Source organism: Carassius carassius, chromosome 29 (genome assembly GCF_963082965.1).
Source record: "Carassius carassius chromosome 29, fCarCar2.1, whole genome shotgun sequence".
Taxonomy (NCBI): domain Eukaryota; kingdom Metazoa; phylum Chordata; class Actinopteri; order Cypriniformes; family Cyprinidae; genus Carassius; species Carassius carassius.
In genome coordinates this window covers 31,275,710-31,297,818 of record NC_081783.1, presented here as the reverse complement: position 1 = coordinate 31,297,818, position 22,109 = coordinate 31,275,710, and the positions used below count along the sequence as shown (strand labels likewise).

Here is a 22,109-nt window from a genome sequence, read left to right as displayed (position 1 = left end):
AGTGACACAGAATACTGAAGTCACTGCCTTCCGGTTCACACTAACTTTATGAAGCCCCATATTTACAGAGGAACAAGAGAGAGCTTTTGTAAGCCTGGTTTTGGCCAATAATTCATTGCGGCTTCTGATCTCAACTTTGTGCAAGTCAAACATTCTTAATGACCACACATTTTCCCATAATGTCCATCAGGACTACCTATTTAAAAAAAAAAAAAAAAAAAAAAAATATATATATATATATATATATATATATATATATATATTGGAAACTAGTGCTTATATTTTTCAGTATACAGCAATATATACATTGACAATATATATTGGTTCATACAAATATATTTAGAAATGAAGACAATGATAAATCTAATATTCATAACGTTTGATCCTTTGAGTATATATTAAACATAGATGCTCCCATATAGATGTGAATGTATGTACAGTAATCAGTGTACAGACAAATATCTTTTTTCCAAGAAGTTTTCTGTCAGAATGAAGGACAGGTACAAAGTACTAATGAAGATAACGAAGATAATAACGAAGTACTGCACGACAAAAAATGCATGTTGTTTTATTTAAGGAATTTTAAAATATAAATGAACATATAGGCCTAATATGTGAGAATATTGACATTGTGCATATAAATCCGTGTAGCCTAGCCTAAAATAGACCACTTTTAATGCTTCGATGCAAAATAAAACACAATTTCTTTAGAATAATATAACAAATAATTCATAAAATATAAATAATACTACATACCTATTAAATGTTTCAAATCTAAAATATGGTGTAAAACTGTATAGCCTAGAGAAAATATAAGCACAGGCTCATAGGGTTGAAATTTATCCTGCTTGAAACGCACATAACTTCATAAGGACTAAACGTTTACTGTGGACGATGCAGTAAACATCGGACTGCATTATGTTCTGCAACACCTAGACAGACCGGGAACCTATGTGAGGATCCTGTTTGTGGACTTCAGCTCTGCCTTCAACACGATCATGCCAAACCTCCTCCTGCCCAAACTAACTCAGCTCTCCGTGCCCACCTCCGTCTGTCAGTGGATCAACAGCTTCCTGACAGACAGGCAGCAGCTAGTGAGGCTGGGAAAATACACATCCAGCACCCGTACAATCAGCACCGGAGCTCCCCAGGGCTGTGTTCTCTCCCCACTGCTCTTCTCCCTGTACACTAATGACTGCACATCTAAGGACCCCTCTGTCAAGCTCCTGAAGTTTGCAGATGACACCACACTCATCGGCCTCATTCAGGACGGTGACGAGTCTGCTTACAGACAGGAGGTTAAAGAGCTGGCTGTCTGGTGCAGTCTCAACAACCTGGAGCTTAACACGCTCAAAACAGTGGAGATGATCGTGGACTTCAGGAGAAACCCCCCTGCACTCCCCCCACTCACCATCATGAACAGCACTGTGACTGCAGTGGAGTCATTCAGGTCCATGGGCACCACTATCTCTCAGGACCTTAAGTGGGACATTCACATTGACTCCATTGTGAAAAAGGCCCAGCAGAGGTTGTACTTCCTTCGCCAGCTGAGGAAGTTTAACCTGCCACAGGATCTGCTGAAACAGTTCTACTCCACCATCATCGAATCCATCCTCTGCACTTCAGTAACTGTCTGGTTCAGCTCAGCTTCTAAATCGGACCTCAGAAGACTACAGAGGGTAGTCCGGACTGCTGAGCGAATTATCGGTACAACCCTCCCATCTATTCAAGAACTGTACTTATCCAGAGTGAGCAAAAGGGCTGTTAAAATCACTCTGGACCCCTCACATCCAGCACACTCCCTCTTTGAACTGTTGCCATCTGGTCGACGCTACAGAGCACTGAGCACCAGAACGACCAGACACAGGAACAGTTTCTTCCCTCAGGCAATCCATCTTATGAACAGCTGATAATAACTGTGGGACACACTACACTATTTATATTTATATACACTACACTTTTTATCCAACACACATACTTAGCGTACACTTAAATCTTTTGCACATAATATACATGTACATACATGGAACACACTATACTACTTATATTTATATTTATATACACATACACTTATTTATCCAAACACACATACTTAGCGTACAGTTAAAATTTTTCCACATAATATACATGTACATACATAAATGCTCATTTTAATATACCTGCCATACATTGTCAATTTGTATATTGTTAATCCTTACCCACCTATTTGTATTTTTTATTCCTTATTGTGTTTTTTGTTCTGTCGCTGTTATGTTGTACTGCGGAGCTCTGTCACGAAAACAAATTCCTCGTATGTGTGAACATACCTGGCAATAAAGCTCATTCTGATTCTGATTCTGATTCATCTGTGAATATTAAATATTTTAACTACAGTGTTTTTCTTTCATTTTCCCTGACTGCAGCCATCAAATGTAACACATCAGGAGGCAAAACTGACGTCTATTTGCGAAAATGTGCTTTGATGCGCTTGTTTGATGACTTGTGGTTAAAGCGCCACTCAGCGGTCAAAAGCTGCAAATGCACTTCACAGACGCGACGGCGACGGCTCTCATGTGGCAGAAAGCTCATTTTGTTTGGCCACCTACTGTATACACATATTTACAAATTTTGTACGGAATGAGTTAAAGTGTTAGTTCACCCAAAAATTTCAATTCTGTCATTAATCACTCACTCTAATGTTGTTCTAAACCTTTAAGACCTTCATTCATCTTCAGAACACTAATTAATATATTTTTCATGCATTCTGAGAGCCCTCTGACCCTCCATAGACAGCAATGTAATTAACACTATCAAGGTCTACGATCAAGGCTACAAGAAAACCTTTTGTACGCAAAGAAAACTAAAATAGCTACTTTATACTACAATTTGACTCCGGCGTGTCCCTCTGGTGCAATTTTGGAGAGTATCACATATGCAAACAGTGCATCTGTACTGTGTCAGCTACATCACACAGATCCATTTAAAGCAGATCTCTAGTTCAGCCTGCTTTTCTTCTGACTGTTAAAGGACAGTGAAAATGTTAAAATGGGTTAGGGTTAAAATGTTTTTGCTGATTTTTATAATAGGCGGAGATTTATTGTTTTTATTTTATTATTTTTTTGGAGATATTATTTTGAAATGTGAAAGTGTTTCTGGTATGTGTGAGTTTGTGGGGTAATCATTGTGCAGGACTATAAGTACACACATGGGAAATGAGAGAACTAAGCAGGAACAACTGGACAAGGATTCCATATGTTTGCATATACTGCATGTTCAGTATATTTGTACACATGCAGCACCATATTTTACCACATGTACATCTATATATTATAGTGTATAACTGAATAAAAATGATATATATTCTGATATATAAGTAAATATATTGTCACAATATATTGGCAACTCCTTTTGTATTATTCAGCATATTGTAATATATTTACACATATTAGTCTATATAATTATAATGAAATATAATATAATGTTATGACATTTAACATATTGTTCATTCATCTGTTAGGAAATATATTTTCTTGTGTTGAATCCTTAAAAAAACCTACAGTTGAAACAACTGCCATTTGAAAGAAATTCTGAAAGAGTAGAAGACCTGCAGCATAAATATGTGCCGATAAGTAATGTACCCTAAAGTACTGTGAACCTTTTTACATGTGAATTTATGGTTGGCCTATACTGAACTACACAAGGTTTTCTCGCTCTCTTTTTTCTTATTTGAAGAATGGAGTCCTCCTCCTTCATGCCAACTTGCGTCCTTACACCATTGACCACTTCTTACATTTTTAGACCAACTACACAACATCATTACAGCAGAAGAACAAATGGATGCAGATCAGATGAGATGCATTGTCATCTGGGAAAATGTGTCTTTTCTCTGATCAGCCATGGTCCAAAACTGTTTAATGAGCATCCACTGTTTTCAGTCCAATCCCTCCCACCAGAAAAAGCCTGAGAACTACAGTAACTGATGCAGCGTCTGGGCAAGGATGGATTTGCCATTCAAAATTGCCACATTGATATGCAAATCAGGCGTTAAGTAATTAAAATGTTTACATTTGCATACATTTGACACAAAGCATTGCAGACGAATTGGATAAACAAAATAACTAAAGCATATCACCACAGAACTAGTCCAGTTATTAGTTAAGGACTCACATCAAGAGTCTTTTCCCTTGAAATCTTATGTTTAAATATGCAGATACTGTAGCTTGCTTTGGTTAATTTAGAAGAAATCTACAGAAGCAAACAGACCAGGATAGTAGGATTAAAACAAACTCTTCCCCTAAAATTTGACTTACCTCAAAAACTCAAAACAGGCCCTGGTTAATATGGTAACCAGAACACCTCAGCCAGGTCTATAATTAATGTAACCTCACCTATACAATGTTTGCTCTCTACGAATTCGTCTTCTGATGATCTAATTGAGAGTGTATATTATATGTTTATACCTATGCAACATATTCGTTTTCTAAAAAAAATTTGTAGTTTTTTCATCAACACAGAATCAAATTACACATGCAAAAATCCTAGGGGTGTCCCCGACTAAGGATTTTCATAGTCGAATCAGAATTTTTTGGGTCGGGGCAAAATACATTGTGTAACAAATCCCTCGCAGATACAAACGGGGTAAATTATGTTTTTATGTTTTGATTAAAGGATAGTTAACACTAAACGTCAGCGATTTTTACAATAGTTCTTTCATTATAAAGTTAGCCTATATGACCGTAGTTATCAATGTTCTGCATTTCTGTTTTGAGCTGCACGTGCTGAAGATGACCAGTAGAGTGATGCATATGATAGAAAGTTTTTAATTAATGGGATTAAACTCATAATTTAATGTAGACACTTCGTTATTTGTACAACATAATTATAATATTAGGACTGATATGCTTGCTATCTGCAAAAAGTGCCCGAATGCAAATGAACGTCTCTGAATGCGAACTCGTTTTATTATAATGGTGTTCTCATTATAATGGTATGGGTGTGACAGTCCAGTCATAGTTATTAATATTCTGCTTTGTTTGTCCTACTCGTGCTGTGTGCTGAAGAGATATCACCGTAGTACTACAATGAAGCGCTTGACTGAACCAAACACATCTTATATCAGGTAAAGAATATATCCACGATATATATACACCGGCTGAAATGTTTTGAAATCACTTGTACCCTACCTGACCAAAAAAAATCCAGCCTCTGTCTGTGTCAGTTTGAGTCTTGGTAAAGTTTTAAATCCCTGCCGAAGATGATCCTCTGTCGGTCACAGATTATGGAAAAAGTGAAACATAAATCTATAGGGGTGCTTGGATTTATTCACGCAGTTTAAAATATTAATTTGAAGCTTCTTTCTTTTCAGATTCGTATTCACGGCTTTATCATAATAGACTGTATATTAACTTATTGGGAGAAAACCGCAAGTTCTATATTTGAGCGCTCACATATAGTCAGAATGGCATAATCATAACAGCCAGCGAATATTCTACTGTGAGATTGGTAGTCGAATCAGGCTGCTCGAATCGAAGCATCAAATCGTCGACTATTTGGGGTCACCCCTGCAAAATACTATGCTTGTAAACAAAGAGTCATAAACTTTCCCTCTAAAAGTCACCATTGGCTCTTTGACCCACGAGAAGTGTGACCTCCACAGAACTCAAAAGCCTTATGGTTTTTAGTCTCTTCACTTGTCTCTCATCACCTTCCCATCTTCTGGTTGCTAGGTCCCAGAGTCAGCACTGCTGCACCGGTCAGGCCTGGACACAGCTCAGTCTGCGGTTCTGTTAGACTCTGAGAGGATGAGGATTAAGCTAGTCTTCTAAGCACACTCAGCCTTGACTTTCCATTCACCAAAGATCCAGGAAACAGAGGTTAAGTATAAGCTGTGGACCCCGTTATCAACGGCGCTGATGGTTTTACTCAAAGGTTAACTGACTCCTCTTCATAGCTTCATTCATCCAGTCTCAGTTGCCCTTCCCTCTTGTATGAGTGATTGTATGTTTGTTTGGATTAGTTAAGTGAAAGTGACGTGACATTCAGCCAAGTATGGTGACCTTTACTCCTAATTCGTGCTCTGCATTTAACCCATCCAAAGTGCACACACACACACACACACACACTCTCACGCACACACACGCACACGCACACACACACACACGCACACACACGCACATGCACACACACGCACACACTCTGTCACACACACACACAGCAGTGAACACACACACACACCCGGAGCAGTGAACACACACACACACACAGCAGTGAACACACACACCCGGAGCAGTGGGCATCATTTATGCTGCGGTGCCCGGGGAGCAGTTGGGGTTCAGTGTTCAAGGACACCTCAGTCGTGGTGTTGAGGGTGGAGAGAGCGTTGTACATTCACTCCCCAAACCTACAATCACTGCCGACCCAAGACTCAAACTCGCAACCTTTGGATTATGAGTCAGACTCTCTAACCATTATTGCTTTGTGAATAATGTCCCTGTTACGATCCAATCTAGCTACAGGCTCTAAGAAAGAAAGTTGTAATGTAATAATGTAATATCATTACATTATTACACCATAATATCATTTCTTAGAGTTGATATGAAATAACACTAGTTCACTGGACGAACAGATTAGTTAATGACAATATTAATTCTGCTACAGTTACTACTGGCAGCTTATATAAATAATTGTAATTAATTATAATTAATTGTAATTAATATATTTATTTCCCCTTTGATCTTACTTGCTTTACTGTCTTAAACAATAACTTCATATTTTTGTTCTCAGGCTCCTCATCTAATAACGATCCATTCTATTAGTAATGTTGTATGCTGACAGATCTCATTAGTCTCTATGTGAATTGATTATTTTGTAGACATCTGTTGAAAATGAATTGGGAATTAAAATAGATTGCTAAGTAAATTAGATTGTTAAAAAAATTTAATAAAAAAAAGTAAATATGAGAAGTGCCCCTTTTTCCACTTCAGCCCCTTCCTCAAAATGTCTGTGCATGACCCTGTCCACAGATGTGTTTGTTTATATTCTGTATCATATTAAGAATATTTTATAATTTTCAGTGCAAAGTGCAACCTTTGTGAATGCATGGATGCACTGACTGATTTTACAATGGGGAGAAAAATAAATATTCAATGTACGTTGAATCAACGTCACTTCCTGTTTGTTGTTGGCGTCTGTACTGCGTTTGAGCTCCGTCACTATATTATTTTTATTGACAATTTTTTTTTCTTAAAAATCAATTTTATACACCATAGTTTCCGTTTATATAACGTGTGAATATATCCTCTGTATTGTATTCGACAACAAAAACAAACAGAGCACCTCGTTATCACTAGTTTTATTTTGATCTCCTGGGTCCGCTATTAGCTTATAGCCCATTAGCATCAGCAAGCGTGGTTGTTGCTAAACGCGCTTACATTGCTAATACTCTATTCACACAAATTACCATTGCTGTACTCACTATTACTTGCTTTAATGGCGGATGAATGTCTACCTTTGATTGCAGGTGAGGACACCTCAGTCCCAGCTGAGAGAGCGGAGAGCCGCGCTGGAATCATCCCGGGCTGATGCTCACAAGTCCGGGCTAAGTATACAGCATGCTGCTAACAGTCCCACCACGTCTACCCCGTGTGTTTCTCTGCACAGGCCCGGTGCACCCAGGACGCGATCTTCCCAGATGTCCTTCACTCCGGCGCCGGGACACCACGGACCCTGGGTGCATCCACAGCGGAGGACGCGAGCCAGGCCCCGGGCGACGACTTCTCCCCCTCCTGCTTTCAACATCTCCATCCTGAACCGCTTCGCTCCCCTCCGCGAGACAGGACGCGACGCTGTGATCATCGGAGACTCCATCGTCCGGCACGTCCGTGCTACGTTAGCCGAAGGTAAAGTGCACACTCATTGTTTCCATAGTGCTCGTGTTCTCGATGTTTCTGCGCAGATACCCGTGATCCTGAAGGCCGACGAGAGGCCCAGAGCGGTCGTGCTTTACAACGGGGTTAACGACACCACGCTGCGGCAGACAGAGACGCTGAAGAGGAACTTCAGCAGCCTGATCGAGACGGTTCGCAGCACGACGCCTGCGGTGATGATCATCGTGTCAGGACCACTGCCCACCTATCGACGAGGACACGAAAGGTTCAGTAGACTTACTGCTTAAATGAATGGTTGTTGTCATGGTGTTAAGAACAGAAACTGCTATTTGTTAATAACTGCAATCTTTTCTGGGAGCGTCCTAGGCTGTTTCGCGCTGATGGCTTACACCCCAGCAGAGTCGGAGCGGAGCTGCTCTCTGACAACATCTCCAGAACACTTCGCTCCATGTGACTAGTAAGACAATTCTCAAATAACTATTATGATGACTTTTGTTCCACCCGCTTAAATTATAAAAGTACTTGCACTGTAAAATCTACTAAGACTGTGTCTGTTCCTCGAATACTGAGGTCAAAATATAAATTTAATGTAGGATCTAGGAAAAATCTTATTGTGACTAAACCAGAAACATGTAAAGTAAATGAACAAAAAAAAAATTTGGTTTGTCTTATCTTCAATAAGTTTGGGCTCATAAACATTAGATCTCTCACACCCAAAGCAGTTATTGCAAATTAAATGATCACAGATAATAGTTTTGATGTACTCTGCTTGACTGAAACCTGGCTAAAACCAAATGATTATTTTGGTCTAAATGAGTCAACTCCACCAAACTACTGTTATAAGCATGAGCCCCGTCAGACTGGTCGTGGCGGAGGTGTTGCAACAATATATAGTGATATTCTCACTGTTACCCAGAAAACAGGATACAGGTTTAACTCATTTGAATACTTCTGCTAAATGTTACACTGTCAGATATGCAAAAGAAATCTAATGTATCTCTTGCTCTGGCTACTGTGTATAGACCACCAGGGCCGTATACAGATTTCCTAAAAGAATTTGCAGATTTCCTCTCAGACCTTCTAGTTACAGTTGATAAGGCGCTAATCATGGGAGATTTTAATATTCACGTTGATAATGCAAATTATACATTAGGACTTGCGATTACTGACCTAATAAACTCTTTTGGAGTCAAGCAAAATGTCACCGTGCCCACTCATCGTTTTAATCATACACTAGATTTAATCATATCGCATGGAATCGATCTTACTGCTATAGATATTGTACCTCAAAGTGATGATATTACAGACCATTTCCTTGTATCGTGCATGCTGCGTATCACTGATATTAACTATATGTCTCAGCGTTACCTTCTGGGCAGAACTATTGTTCCAGCCACCAAAGAAAGATTCGCAAATAACCTGCCTGATCTATCTCAACTGCTATTTGTACCCAAAAATACACATTGAAATACACATAGAATTGCATGGAAAAACAGTATGTCCAGCTATAGACAGGCTCTAATAACTGCTAGGGCAGAGCATATCCACAAACTCATAGAAAATAACCAAAACAATCAAGGTTTTATATAACCAAAAACAAGGTTTTTATTTAGCACAGTGGCTAAATTAACAAATAACCAGATGCCACCTGATTCAAATATTCCATCAACGTTTAATAATAATGACTTTATGAATTTCTTCACTGATAAAATAGATAGCATTAGAAATACAATAGCGAATGTAGATTCTACAGCATCTAACACTTCAGTTTCATCCATCGCACCCAAAGATAAACTGCAGTGCTTTACAAATATAGGACAGGAAGAGCTAAATAAACTTATCACTGTATCTAAACCAACAACATGTTTATTAGATCCTGTACCCACTAAATTACTGAAAGAGTTGTTTCTTGTAGCCGAAGAACCGCTTCTCAATATCATTAACTCGTTGTTATCTTTAGGTCACGTCCCAAAACCATTCAAGCTGGCGGTTATTAAGCCTCTTATTAAGAAACCAGAACTAGATCCTAGTGAACTGGCAAATTATAGGCCTATTTCAAATCTTCCATTTATGTCTAAAATTTTAGAAAAAGTTGTGTCTGCTCAATTGAGCTCCTTCCTGCACAAGGATGATCTGTATGAAGAATTTCAGTCAGGTTTCAGGCCCCACCATAGCACAGAAACTGCACTTGTTAAAATTACAAATGACCTGCTCCTTGCGTCAGATCAAGGCTGCATCTCATTTCTAGTTTTAGTTGATCTTAGTGCTGCGTTCGACACCATAGATCATGACATACTCATAGATCAATTACAAAACTATAGAGGTATTCAAGGGCAGGCTCTAAGATGGTTTAGATCCTACCTGTCCGATCGCTACCATTTTGTTTACTTAAATGGGGAGTTATCTCATTTACCACCAGTAAAATATGGAGTGCCACAAGGATCCGTCCTAGGTCCCCTTCTATTTTCAATATACATGTTGCCCCTTGGTAATATTATTAGAAAATACGGAATTAGCTTCCACTGTTATGCTGATGATACTCAGCTATATATCTCAACGAGACCAGATGAAACTTCTAAATTATCTAAGCTAGCCTTGGTATTGTTCAGTATGACAGATCTGCATTACTTTATATTCGGGACAGCATGCCCGTTTTCCTGCCCAATCTACCGCCAGATTGCCAACTACATAAGGAGCGGCTTAAACAACGCTGGAAGACTCGGAAGCGGGGTGTGAGGGGTGGCGCTCTTGTCCGGCTTCGACGTCGCATGTACCGCCCAGCTCTACCTAGTCTGTTTCTTTCCAACGTCCGCTCCCTGGCAAACAAAATGGATGAACTTTCTATGCTCATTCATACACAGAGAGATTTCAGGGACGCCGCCGCTATCTGCCTGTGTGAGACCTGGTTGGTTGAAAGTTTCCCGGACTCCATGTTACAACTTGCAGGTTTTTCTCTACACCGTGCAGACCGCACTGCGTGTTCACAAAAATTACGTGGAGGTGGGGTTGGCTGCTACATCAATAGTAACTGGTGTTCGGATTGCAAAAACTTGTCACAAACCTGCTCTCCAGATTTGGAGTCTCTCACTGTGATATGTAAGCCCTTCTACTTGCCTCGAGAGTTTTCTTCTGTTGTCCTGATGGTTATTTATATTGCCTCTGCTCCGGCTGCTTTGCAGCAACTTGCAGATAATATCACGGAGGTTGAAAACAACAATCCCGACGCTGCCATGTTTGTGCTGGGTGATTTTAACCATGTCTCCTTGAGGAAAGCACTCCCCAGATACAAACCCCAAATCCAGATCGCTACCAGGAAGGATAAAACACTGGATCAATGCTATTCACCTATTTCTGAGGCATATCATGCTGTAGCCAGGGCCCCCTTGGGTGAGTCCGACCACAACACTATTTTTCTTATACCAAAATATCGCCAGAAACTTAAAGTGGCGAAACCAACTGTTAAACTTTTTAGGAAATGGTCCCCACAAGCCATAGACGCATTACAGGACTGCTTAGACTCCACGGTATGGAGTAATTTTTGGTCTGATGGTCAGGATATTAACACCTTTACTGATACCGTCACATCCTATATTCAATTTTGTGAGAGCGTTTGTATTCCTACAAGAGCTGTTTTTGTCTTTAATAACAGTAAGCCCTGGTTTAATAATGTAGTGAGAATGCTATGTAAGAAATAGAATCTCGTGTCTTAATGATTATAGGCCTGTGGCCTTAACTTCTGTCATTATGAAAGTGTTTAAGCGTTTGATATGTAAACACCTGTTCAGTATTCCACTTGACCCCCACCAATTTGCTTATAGAGCAAATAGAAGTGTTGATGATGCAGTTTCACTCTGTTTGCATTCTATTCTTCAACACCTGGAGTCAAAATCTACATATGTACGTGTCCTCTTTGTGGACTTTAGCTCTGCGTTCAACACCATCGTTCCTGTGAAGCTAATTAACACTTTACAGGAGCTAGGTGTTAGAACATCACTTTGCAAATGGATTTTTAACTTTCTTTGCGATAGGAAGCAGGTGGTTAAAATGGGTGATTACGTCTCACAGTCAAAGTTTTTGAACACTGGCGCTCCTCAGGGCTGCGTCCTTTCTCCACTTCTGTACTCTTTATACACACAATTCTGTCAATCACACACCAGTTCAGTTTTGTTGTTTAAGTTTGCTGACGATACCTCTGTAGTTGGTCTTATTACTAATGGTGATGAGTCTGACTACCGCAGAGAAGTGGAGGGGCTGGTGAAATGGTGCGAAAGCTATAACTTAATACTTAACATCTCAAAAACCAAGGAACTGGTTGTGGATTTTAGAAGGACTCCTAGTCCCCTTCCTACGCTCTCCATCAATGGGGTGGAGGTGGAGAGGGTCACTTCCTTCCAGTTCCTGGGGACCACAATCCAGGAATCCTTATCATGGGAGCTCAACACTAATTTTAAGATCAGTAAAGCTCACCAGCGACTCCACTTTTTGCGGCAGCTCAAAAAGTTTAGAGTCAGCCGAGTTGCCATGACCCACTTTTATAGGTCAACTATTGAAAGCGTGCTCACTTTTTCCATGCTTGTCTGGTTCGGTCACACAACCGCTCAGGACAAAACTAGGATGGAAAGAGTAGTACGCAGAGCATCAAAAATTATAGGCTGTAGTCTCCCTTCACTTTCTTCACTTTTCTCCACCAGAATAATCAGGAAAGCTAAAAACATCATAGCGGACCACTCTCACCCTGCTCATCATCTCTTTAATCTCCTTCCATCAGGAAGAAGATATAGGAGTATTAAGACTTCTACATCACGTTTCAGAGACAGCACTTACCCTCTGGCTATCAGACATCTGAACCTGCACTGACTGCTAGCAGCACTTTATTAACTGTATGCACTGTGCACTTTTCTCTGCCGATGGGTATTGTCTTTTTTCTGCGGGGTGTTGGTCTAATATCTTACTGGTTGCTGGGTATTGTTGGTGTACATTGTCTGTTTTCTGTACTCATGATGTTTGTCTTTTGGGTTTTTACGTCTGAGAGTTGTACCAAGACAAATTCCTATCAACTTGTTGACATGGCAATAAATTTATTGAATTGAATTGAATTGAATTGAATTGAAAATCATATTTCCCATGTTACAAAAACTGCATTCTTCCATCTTAGAAACATTGCCAAGGTACGAAACATGTTATCTGTTTCTGATGCAGAAAAGCTAGTTCATGCATTCATGACCTCTAGACTGGACTATTGTAATGCACTTCTAGGTGGTTGTCCTGCTTCGTCAATAAACAAGCTACAGGTAGTCCAAAATGCAGCAGCTAAAGTCCTTACCAGGTCAAGAAAATATAATCATATTACCCCAATTTTACAGTCTCTGCACTGGCTACCTATTAAGTTCCGTATCAGTTACAAATTATCATTACTTACCTATAAGGCCCTAAGTGGTTTAGCTCCTGCGTACCTAACTAGCCTTCTACCACGCTACAACCCATCACGCTCCCTAAGGTCACAAAACGCTGGACTTTTGGTAGTTCCTAGGATAGCAAAGTCCACTAAAGGAGGTAGAGCTTTTTCACATTTGGCTCCCAAACTCTGGAATAGCCTTCCTGATGATGTTCGGGGTTCAGACACACTCTCTCTGTTTAAATCTAGATTAAAAATGCATCTTTTTCGACAAGCATTAGAAATATGTATCTTAAATTCTGAGTGTAATTGCATCTGATCAAATGCACATTTTATTCTTTAGCTTGGGTTAAACTAATTAACTTTACTTTATCTAGGATTTACACAAGCTCCAGTCTGGATCCAGAACACCTGAGAAGAGATGATGCTGACCCTCAGAGGACCCCAGATGAAGCTAACCCTGAATCAACAAACAGAACTAACAAATATTGCTACAAGTGTGACTGCATCATATCATTATTATTAATTATTAATAATATTAATAATGTTCATCGTCTGGCTGACTACGTCTTGTATTAATTTTTCAGAAAAATCCTGTTATACGTGCACAAACTGACAGTCACCACTTATAAGCTCCTACTAAATATTGTAGAAACATAATTTTCTGTAAAGTTGCTTTGTAACGATTTGTATTGTAAAAAGCGCTATACAAATAAACTTGAATTGAATACAAATAAACTTGAACAACACAGGTGTTGTGATTAGTCGACATATTCACATATTTTACTCTTACAACCAGTTTAGTTTCTAGGATTTTTCTGTAACAGGGGCCACATGTTACATTCAGGGGTCGAGTACAGAGTACATTCAAGCACACAAAATAATTTTATTAAGTACTGTGCAAATACATTTCGGCAGTCATTCCTTTTTCAAACGCTCTAGTAAAAAAATATGAGCCAGTAAAATTAATGATCTTTTTCATTTATTTATACTGTGCATAAAGGACACAACGCATCACGTTTCACACATTTCAATGACTAATTTCTGCTGTCCAAGCAAACACAGCACTTCTGTGATGTTCTCATTTGCAATTATCTCTAAAGCCATTATTTCTCAAAGTGCCTTTTTCCAATTAGAGAACCCTGATTGTGATGTGAATATAGACATTGGGGCATTTGGGAGCGAAAAGTGGCGACAAGGGTAGCAGAAAACAGAATACTCCAGCCACGTAAAGAATGTATCGCCTTATTGTTTCCATGGCGACGCGTTGTAATTGTCATGTGACGCATCAGCCAAAATAGATCTGTATGACACATGGATCGCTTTTATTTAGTTTTTCCTGTTTTATCCAAAATATTTGCAAACATATTCACTATATTATGAAATATCTGATATTCAGATTCTGAAATATGTGTAAGTAAATATATTTTGTAGCTTAAACACTTTTATATGGACTGTGTTAGTTGATCTATAGCCAGGGGTGCACATAATTTTTTCAGCCAGGTTAGCATATGAGAACCTGGAGATTTGGTTTGGTCCATTAAATATAACTATAAAAAAATGAATTAATAATAGTTATAATATTATAGCACTTTATTTAGTTAGTTTTTTATATAAAATTATAGTAAACTAAATAATAGTGTGTGATGATATTATTAAAAATAAAAGGCAGCACTAGTATTAAATACAAATACATTTATTTCATAGTAAACTTAAAAATAAATGCTAATATTTACTACTACTTTCTTTGTTGGCCTCTTTAAAAAGAAGAATCACTTTATGTATTCCTAATTTTAAGTAGCTTTGGATAAAAGCGTCTAAAAATAAATAAATAAAAGCAAGTTAGCATTATATGGTTTAAAACACTGAACAATTGAGATAATATGACACATGCTCAGCGCGTCCGATCTGGCTCAGCGCCAGTCAAAGCGCGAAAGCGTATTTAAATTCAGCAGTTGATGACGTGATGCACTGAAAGTTCTGATCACACCGGTGTGATCGTATGTGTCAAAGGGTTAACAAGTTTATTGGTTTACTTTGACAGTGCTTCCAGTGCTCCTTCCACAATTTAGTTAACAAACCTAAAATAAGTGAGAGCAGCAGCTAAATATCCTCTCATATTTTAATGACAACCAACATGAGGATTTGTGACTCACCAAGAATTGTCTTCAAGTTGGATAGATAGATAGATTCTTTCTCCTGCCTACTGGCATAACATCAGAGAATGTTCTGATATCGCTCAAACCAAAGCCATTCACAGTCAAAATTTCAAGAAAATATCATAGACAGTAAAAGAAATGGACACAGCGACCCCATTGGAACTCAATTGAGACAAGTGAAGCCCATTTTTGGCGATTTGTAGCACTTCCGTTTCTGACGCGCAGACTCAAACTAAGCTTGATGACGTCAGCAACCTGTCTGACAGATGTTAATCTTCTAGTAGCTGTGCGTGCAAACTGCCATCGTTAATCTTGCAGAGACGGCGAGCTTGAGCGGGGAGTTCTTTGGCGTGAGTGAGCAGGAGTAAGTATTCTGATTAATTATTTTGTATAGTATTTTAAAATGTAACGCCAGTACGCCATATTAAGTTAATTGCCTGCGAGCTTCTCCTCCTGTCTGTACGGTAATGCGACAGAGAGTCGAGTGGTTATGACGCAGTCGTTAGCCTATTTTTACAAAAACTGTTTCTATGGGGCCATAATGTAACATGGAAGGTAATGGAGCCCTTTATACATTGTCCTGTATCTTTAGAAATAAATAATGGACAAATGGAGACTTTAAACGCCTCAGATGTAAAGTTATTCGCTGTCAAAGTGACGCCAAAATGAATGCAAAGTCAATGGGATGCTAACGCAAGTGAAGTTCTGTTACAAGATGGCAGTTCGCGGCCGACTTCAACTTCCGGTCGACTTCCTTGCCGCCTGGAAAATATAAAGCCAAGACCTCTGCTTCTTCTCCCAAGTTGCATAGACACATTACTGCCGCGAGTGCCGCCAATTGTTTGGGGGTGGAATTGCATCTGTGATCGTTGTGAAGAATTCTCCGGTTGCTCTTCTTGTTGACGATTGACGGAACGGGTGCCAATCAGGGGCCAATCAGATTTCAGCAGGGGCCAGGGCCCCTGTGGCCCCGCCTCTAGAACCGCCCCTGCTTACAACATCAATGAAAAATATCAAACTCAGACTATATCACAGAAAAAGGATAAATGTTGCAAGTGTTTAAGATTGAGCACAGCAGTGTGTGAATGGTTCAGACAGAATCAAATTTTGGGATCATTTGATGTGACTTATAAAAAGAAAGGAAAGCTAAGATTGACATATGAAAGGAAATAAAACATGGCAAGTGCATTTACACGTCCCATTTCAATCCCTTTTTAAATTCAAAGTTTGGGTTTGTTATCAGGAAAGATTTACAGGAAGACTTTTGAGCTTATGAAGAACAAGAAGTGATAACAACTGAAGCAAATATGAGTGATTTAAGTTTATGTAGTAGGTGTTATGAGACCAAAGTAAATATAGCTGTTAGGTACTCTTTATAGTCTCGCTTCCTCAATAATATTTTGACTTCAGATTTTTCTATCTATGGTTCTTTTTGGTTTGGGGATGACACCAAACTTCTTTTGAGCATAATGTACAGTATAGTCAAAGATAAAATTTGTGTAAACATGTCTCCTAGCTTGATCATGGAACTAATCAGGTCAAGGTCCTGGATCCACTTCATAGAGAGCACTTATACCTTAATTGCATGTGATTTTATTTGGACAACAGTGTCTGCCAAATTCACAACCATTAATTTAATTAAATTACTGACAACAAAAAACTTTTACCATTTTTTGTTTGTCTGCAATTTCAGTTGTAACTGCTGTCAAAACAATCAAACATCCCCCAAATCAGAGATTTTAAACACTTTCACTTTCCCGTATGTCGCAGGTTGTTTAACCACTGTGTAGCAGAAGAATAACATGAGAAATTATAGGCACGTCACATTCAGATAACTTCCTCCTGCTGCAGCAGGTTGCATGTTGAGAATGCTGGACTGGAAAGCACCAAATATCTTACATGCAGACTGCAACTCAATCCAAAAGGTAGGACCAACTGAAACGCACAGCATTGAGAATTTTCTTCCTTTCTAAGAGCACTTGAGACATATTTGGTTTAAGCAAATGATACTGTGCATTACTTTTTCATCTTAAATGGGGAATATAGGTAAAAATATTAATGTGTTTTTGTTGTTGTTGTTTTTATCATTGTATTTGATGAATTGTAGTTCACAAAGTTTTATTAGAGGTTAAAAAGCTGCAGAACCATGTCCTTTCAAATTCAAATGAGCATTGTAACGTGTCTACCTTTTGTGGTGGAAGAAGAAACTAAATACTGTCTCCTGGAACCACAGAACGATCGGAGGACAATTGTTTAAACTAAACAATATATTAGTGGCAGAGTTTGCAGTACAATTCTTATTTCACAGCAGGATATCAAATGAGTAACACCAAACATGAATTTTAATATTTGCATACTTGTGAAACCAGAGTTCCTCCATTTGTTTAACATGTGCTTGCAGTTTACAGCACACCCAGCTTTACATGAGACAGTGGATCTAAAGACCAAAATGTTATAAAAATGTTCAAATCACTATCAAGTCCAAATGCTAGGCTTAGCAGACCCCTCAATGGGGAAATAAGTTCCAAATACAAGACAAGCACGCACAAAGATTCGGTGGAGAAAACTATACAAACCCACAACCGTCACACAAACACTTCCTTCATGCTTACACAGGAAGGGAGTTGACAAATGACGTGTGTCGGTTTACAGCTGAATAGAAGTTTTCACATATAAGCTATATGAATTCAAATAAATGTCATTTATATATATATATATATATATATATATATATATATATATATATATATATATATATATATATATATATATAAAGTATTCTCTCTCTGGGGCAGTTGCATCTACATGCAAATACCAAAACTGCAGCAATTAATCAGCATAGATTTTAAGGTTGTTTTCATTTGTCTTCCACAGTGATTCTCCACAGTCTACAGTAAATTAAATTGCAGTTTCATCATGACTTCTGTGAACACGTCGTGTTCCACTAACATGACTGTCTGGAAACACACAATAAACCAGCTCTACACATACGTTTACCTGATCATATTCATCCCAGGCCTGCTGTGCAACACCCTGGCTCTTTGGGTTCTCTGTCGATTCATAAGGTCAGCGTTTCACGGTTAATATAACGTCTAATGGTCATTATGACATATGTTGGAGAATCTTTATTATTATTATTATACATTGTTTGTGTGTGTGTGTGTGTGTGTGTGTGTGTGTGTTTATACTGGGAACAGCCCCTGTGCTGCAAAGACACTGTGTATACTGTGTGATCTTTAGGGTACTTGGCTCACCACACTTTTTGCACAGTCTGTAGGTTTATTTTAACACTATTATCATTTGTTTTTGCTCACTCTGTTCAGAGGTGGCACATTTCGACAGACATAAAACATAAGTTGACCAGCCTGCTGTAACAGTTTGAATGCTGGAAACATAAAAAATCACTGTGTCATTCCTAATAAATCAGTTGTATGTTTAACAAAAGAGGTTAATTCAGTTCACCTTAACTGTTTTAATTCCGATCAACATGTCATGCCCCATCAGAAGTGTCTGGTTTTATGAGATATATTTCATGAGGACAGTTTAGAGTTGTCTTCTAATGCTTCGGATTTTCTTCAATCCACAGCAAAAAGACCAAAGCCGTCATCTTCATGATTAACCTGACCATAGCTGATCTGGCTCATGTGCTGTCGCTGCCGCTTCGAATTCACTACTACTTCAAAGATGAATGGCCTTTTGGCAGCGGGTTATGCATGCTATGTTTTTACCTGAAGTACCTTAACATGTACGCTAGCATCGTCTTTCTGGTGTGCATCAGCGTCCAGCGCTGTGCGTTCCTCCTGCGGCCGTTCTGTGCCAGGAACTGGAAGAGACGCTATGACATCTGCATCAGCGCCGCGGTCTGGCTGGTGGTTGGGCTCTGCTGCTCGCCCTTCATTTTAATGAGGAGAAAATCAAATTCTGGAAATAACACCAAAACCTGCTTCAAAGACCTGCCGATGCGTCAGCTGGGTTTAACCTCGGCCATTTCCATGATGGTTGGTGCTGAGCTCTTGGGATTTCTCTGTCCATTAATAATGATTGGTTTATGTACTTATTTAATCGTGAAATCCATGCGACGGCGGAACCAAAAGCAGCATTCGACGGGCAGCACGAGAAAGGCCTTGCGCATGGTTAGAGTGTGCACAGGGGTCTTCCTCTTCTGTTTCGCCCCTTACCACATCAACTTCCTGCTGTACCTGATGGTGACCCAGAACATTATAACAAACTGTGAAGCGGGTCAGGCCATCAAAATCTTCCACCCCATCTCTCTTTGCATCGCGAGCCTCAACTGCTGCCTCAACCCTCTCATCTACTACTTCCTGACCACAGAGTTCAAGCAGCAGCTGTCTCAGCACGGCAGCTCTGTGCTCAGGGGCCGCCTGATGAGCACAGAGAGCACCTCTTCATTTAGGGACTGATCAGGGGCCACCAACATTTTTACCATTGAAGCCATTTATTTGACTTCAGTGTAAAAACATGGACATTTAGGGTGCAAATTATGCCTTCAGACAGTGTACAAAGTGATGTCTATGCATTACGTACTATAGCTTGAACAAAAAGATATAAAGCTTACAAACTGAAATGTTATATCCAGCAAGTATTGTTTTGACCAAAATCACAGCCTTTCACGGCATGGGTTAAGTATTTTAAGTTTAACAATGACAGCCATCAAAGACTAATTTAAATGGGAGAAAAATTTTATTTACGACTGACTGCATGACAGAGATATTTTTGTTAATGCAGATGCAGAATGAGATGATAGTGTCTCTCTCACTAGACCGATAGAAGTGAAAATGCTAAAGTCAGCTGAGCTTTAGTTGAACTGACCAGGCCAACTAAACACCACATCCCATATTCACAAAACATCTTACCACTGAGAGTTCTCCTAAATAGCAGTAAGAGCTTTTAAGAGTTTTAAGTTTTCCCTTAAATCCTATTCACAAAGCTGCTGAGACTAACTTTAACTAAGGAATAGACAGAATTCTTACCCTGTGTCCCAGTGTGCACCATTAAAGTATGTACTTTCTTGGTAAAAAAAAAAAGTTCACACTTTTAAGTGTGTAGTAGAAGAGTAGGCAAGTTTTGGGACATACTATCACACCACACAATTGTGTGTTTGAAGGAGCGCTCTGTCGGACCTGTTACACACTCCCTGTCACTGTAACCTGGACTGTCAATCATCTTGTCACAGTTAACATCCTTCACATTTCATTTAACTTCCTACTGTACTGGAGAGAAAAGAAGTAGCTCGTTGATCTGCCAGTCGTGGGTCTTTAAGCTGAGAACTTTGCTGCATAATGATGCATTTAAAAGTTAACAACCAAATGGATGTTTATAAAAGTTCACATTGCTGTTGCAGATGAAATATAACATGGATAACAATAAATAAATATTTTTTACCAGGTTACATTTTGATTATTAGTAACTCAAAGCCCTTTTTTGTAAACCTCTCTACTGAGCCGTCGATCGCGCACATCTGCTACATGTTGTAGTTTTTCTAATGCATGTTATTTGTGTTTGTCTTTCTGGACTGAATCCTTCGCCAAAGCACAGTGGATTGTGGCATGGATCCTGTGGCTCAGTGGTAGAGCATTGCGTTTGCAGCGCAAAAGGTTGTTGGTTCAATTCCCAGGGAACACACATACTGGCTAAAAAAAACGTGTAGCCTGATATACACTGTAAGTCGCTTATGGTAAATGCATGAATGTAAATTGATACATCCTTCAAAAATCGACCTGAAATAGTAGACCATCTGGGGACTTTTGGCATACTCTTTTCAACATATCATGCTTTGGGACACATAATCTCACATACTATTTAGGATGGATAGTGTTAACTTTGAGACACAGGGTTAAGCTCAGAGTAAGGGGGCGGGGTCGAGCTTGTTGCTATGGATGATGTCAGCATGCTTATTAACTAAACACACATTGATTGGCTGATAGTCTCTGTCAGAGATTTATTCATAGATATTATAATAATAGGTAATATTATGTTGCCATTTTCAAAGAAAGATTTGAAAACGCAGGCTAAGTGTCACTAATTAAACAAGTAAATGTTCAGCTAATTGTCAGCCTCTGCCTGTTACATGTGTGCTTCTCAAAAATAATTATTAGATATGCATATAATCAGCCTTTTAATTAACAGAGTAGAATAATCATGGCTGATAGTAAGACGTGCAAACATAAAAGGTCTTAGTGACTCAGGACTCCTCTTTACTGCTCCTAATCCTTCACAGATTCAGGAGCTAGATTTATTGTTAAAACACTTTGTAAAATACTCCTGGAGCAAAAATGTTGAAGTCCTACATTTAGGACAGACATGCCCATTATTTTTATGATTTTCTCCTAAATCTGTGAGTTATGAGCTACTTTTAGCCTGAAGATGTTTTGTGAGTACGGGCCCAGGTCTAGAATGGGATTAAAAGGAAAAATAAATCAAATTCCTAAGTCTGTGGAGATCGGAGGCTGAGATGGGACAAATCCAAACTTCCAAGAAAAACATAAAAATTTTCTTTTGCAATATTGTATTATACTCCGGACAAATGAGGTTAAATATTTTGAATGTTGATATGTTTAATAAATGAGATTAAGTGTGTTTAGTAATGCTAAGTTTAATATCTTTCATTATTTTTTTAATAAATCTAAAAAAAATGTAAAAAGTAAAAGGTTTCAATGTTTCTCCTTTATT

At 38.9% G+C, this 22,109-nt stretch overlaps 1 protein-coding gene across 1 annotated transcript; it reads left to right on the top strand.

The window, feature by feature from the left end:
- Positions 1–16,972: 16,972 nt before the first annotated feature.
- LOC132110246 (putative P2Y purinoceptor 10) lies at positions 16,973–20,540 on the top strand. Its single transcript, XM_059516839.1, has 3 exons — positions 16,973–17,344; positions 18,294–18,484; positions 19,006–20,540. Exons 2-3 carry the CDS (start codon positions 18,336–18,338, stop codon positions 19,838–19,840), a joined length of 984 nt encoding a protein of 327 aa, XP_059372822.1. The 5' UTR covers positions 16,973–17,344; positions 18,294–18,335; the 3' UTR covers positions 19,841–20,540.
- Positions 20,541–22,109: the final 1,569 nt, after the last annotated feature.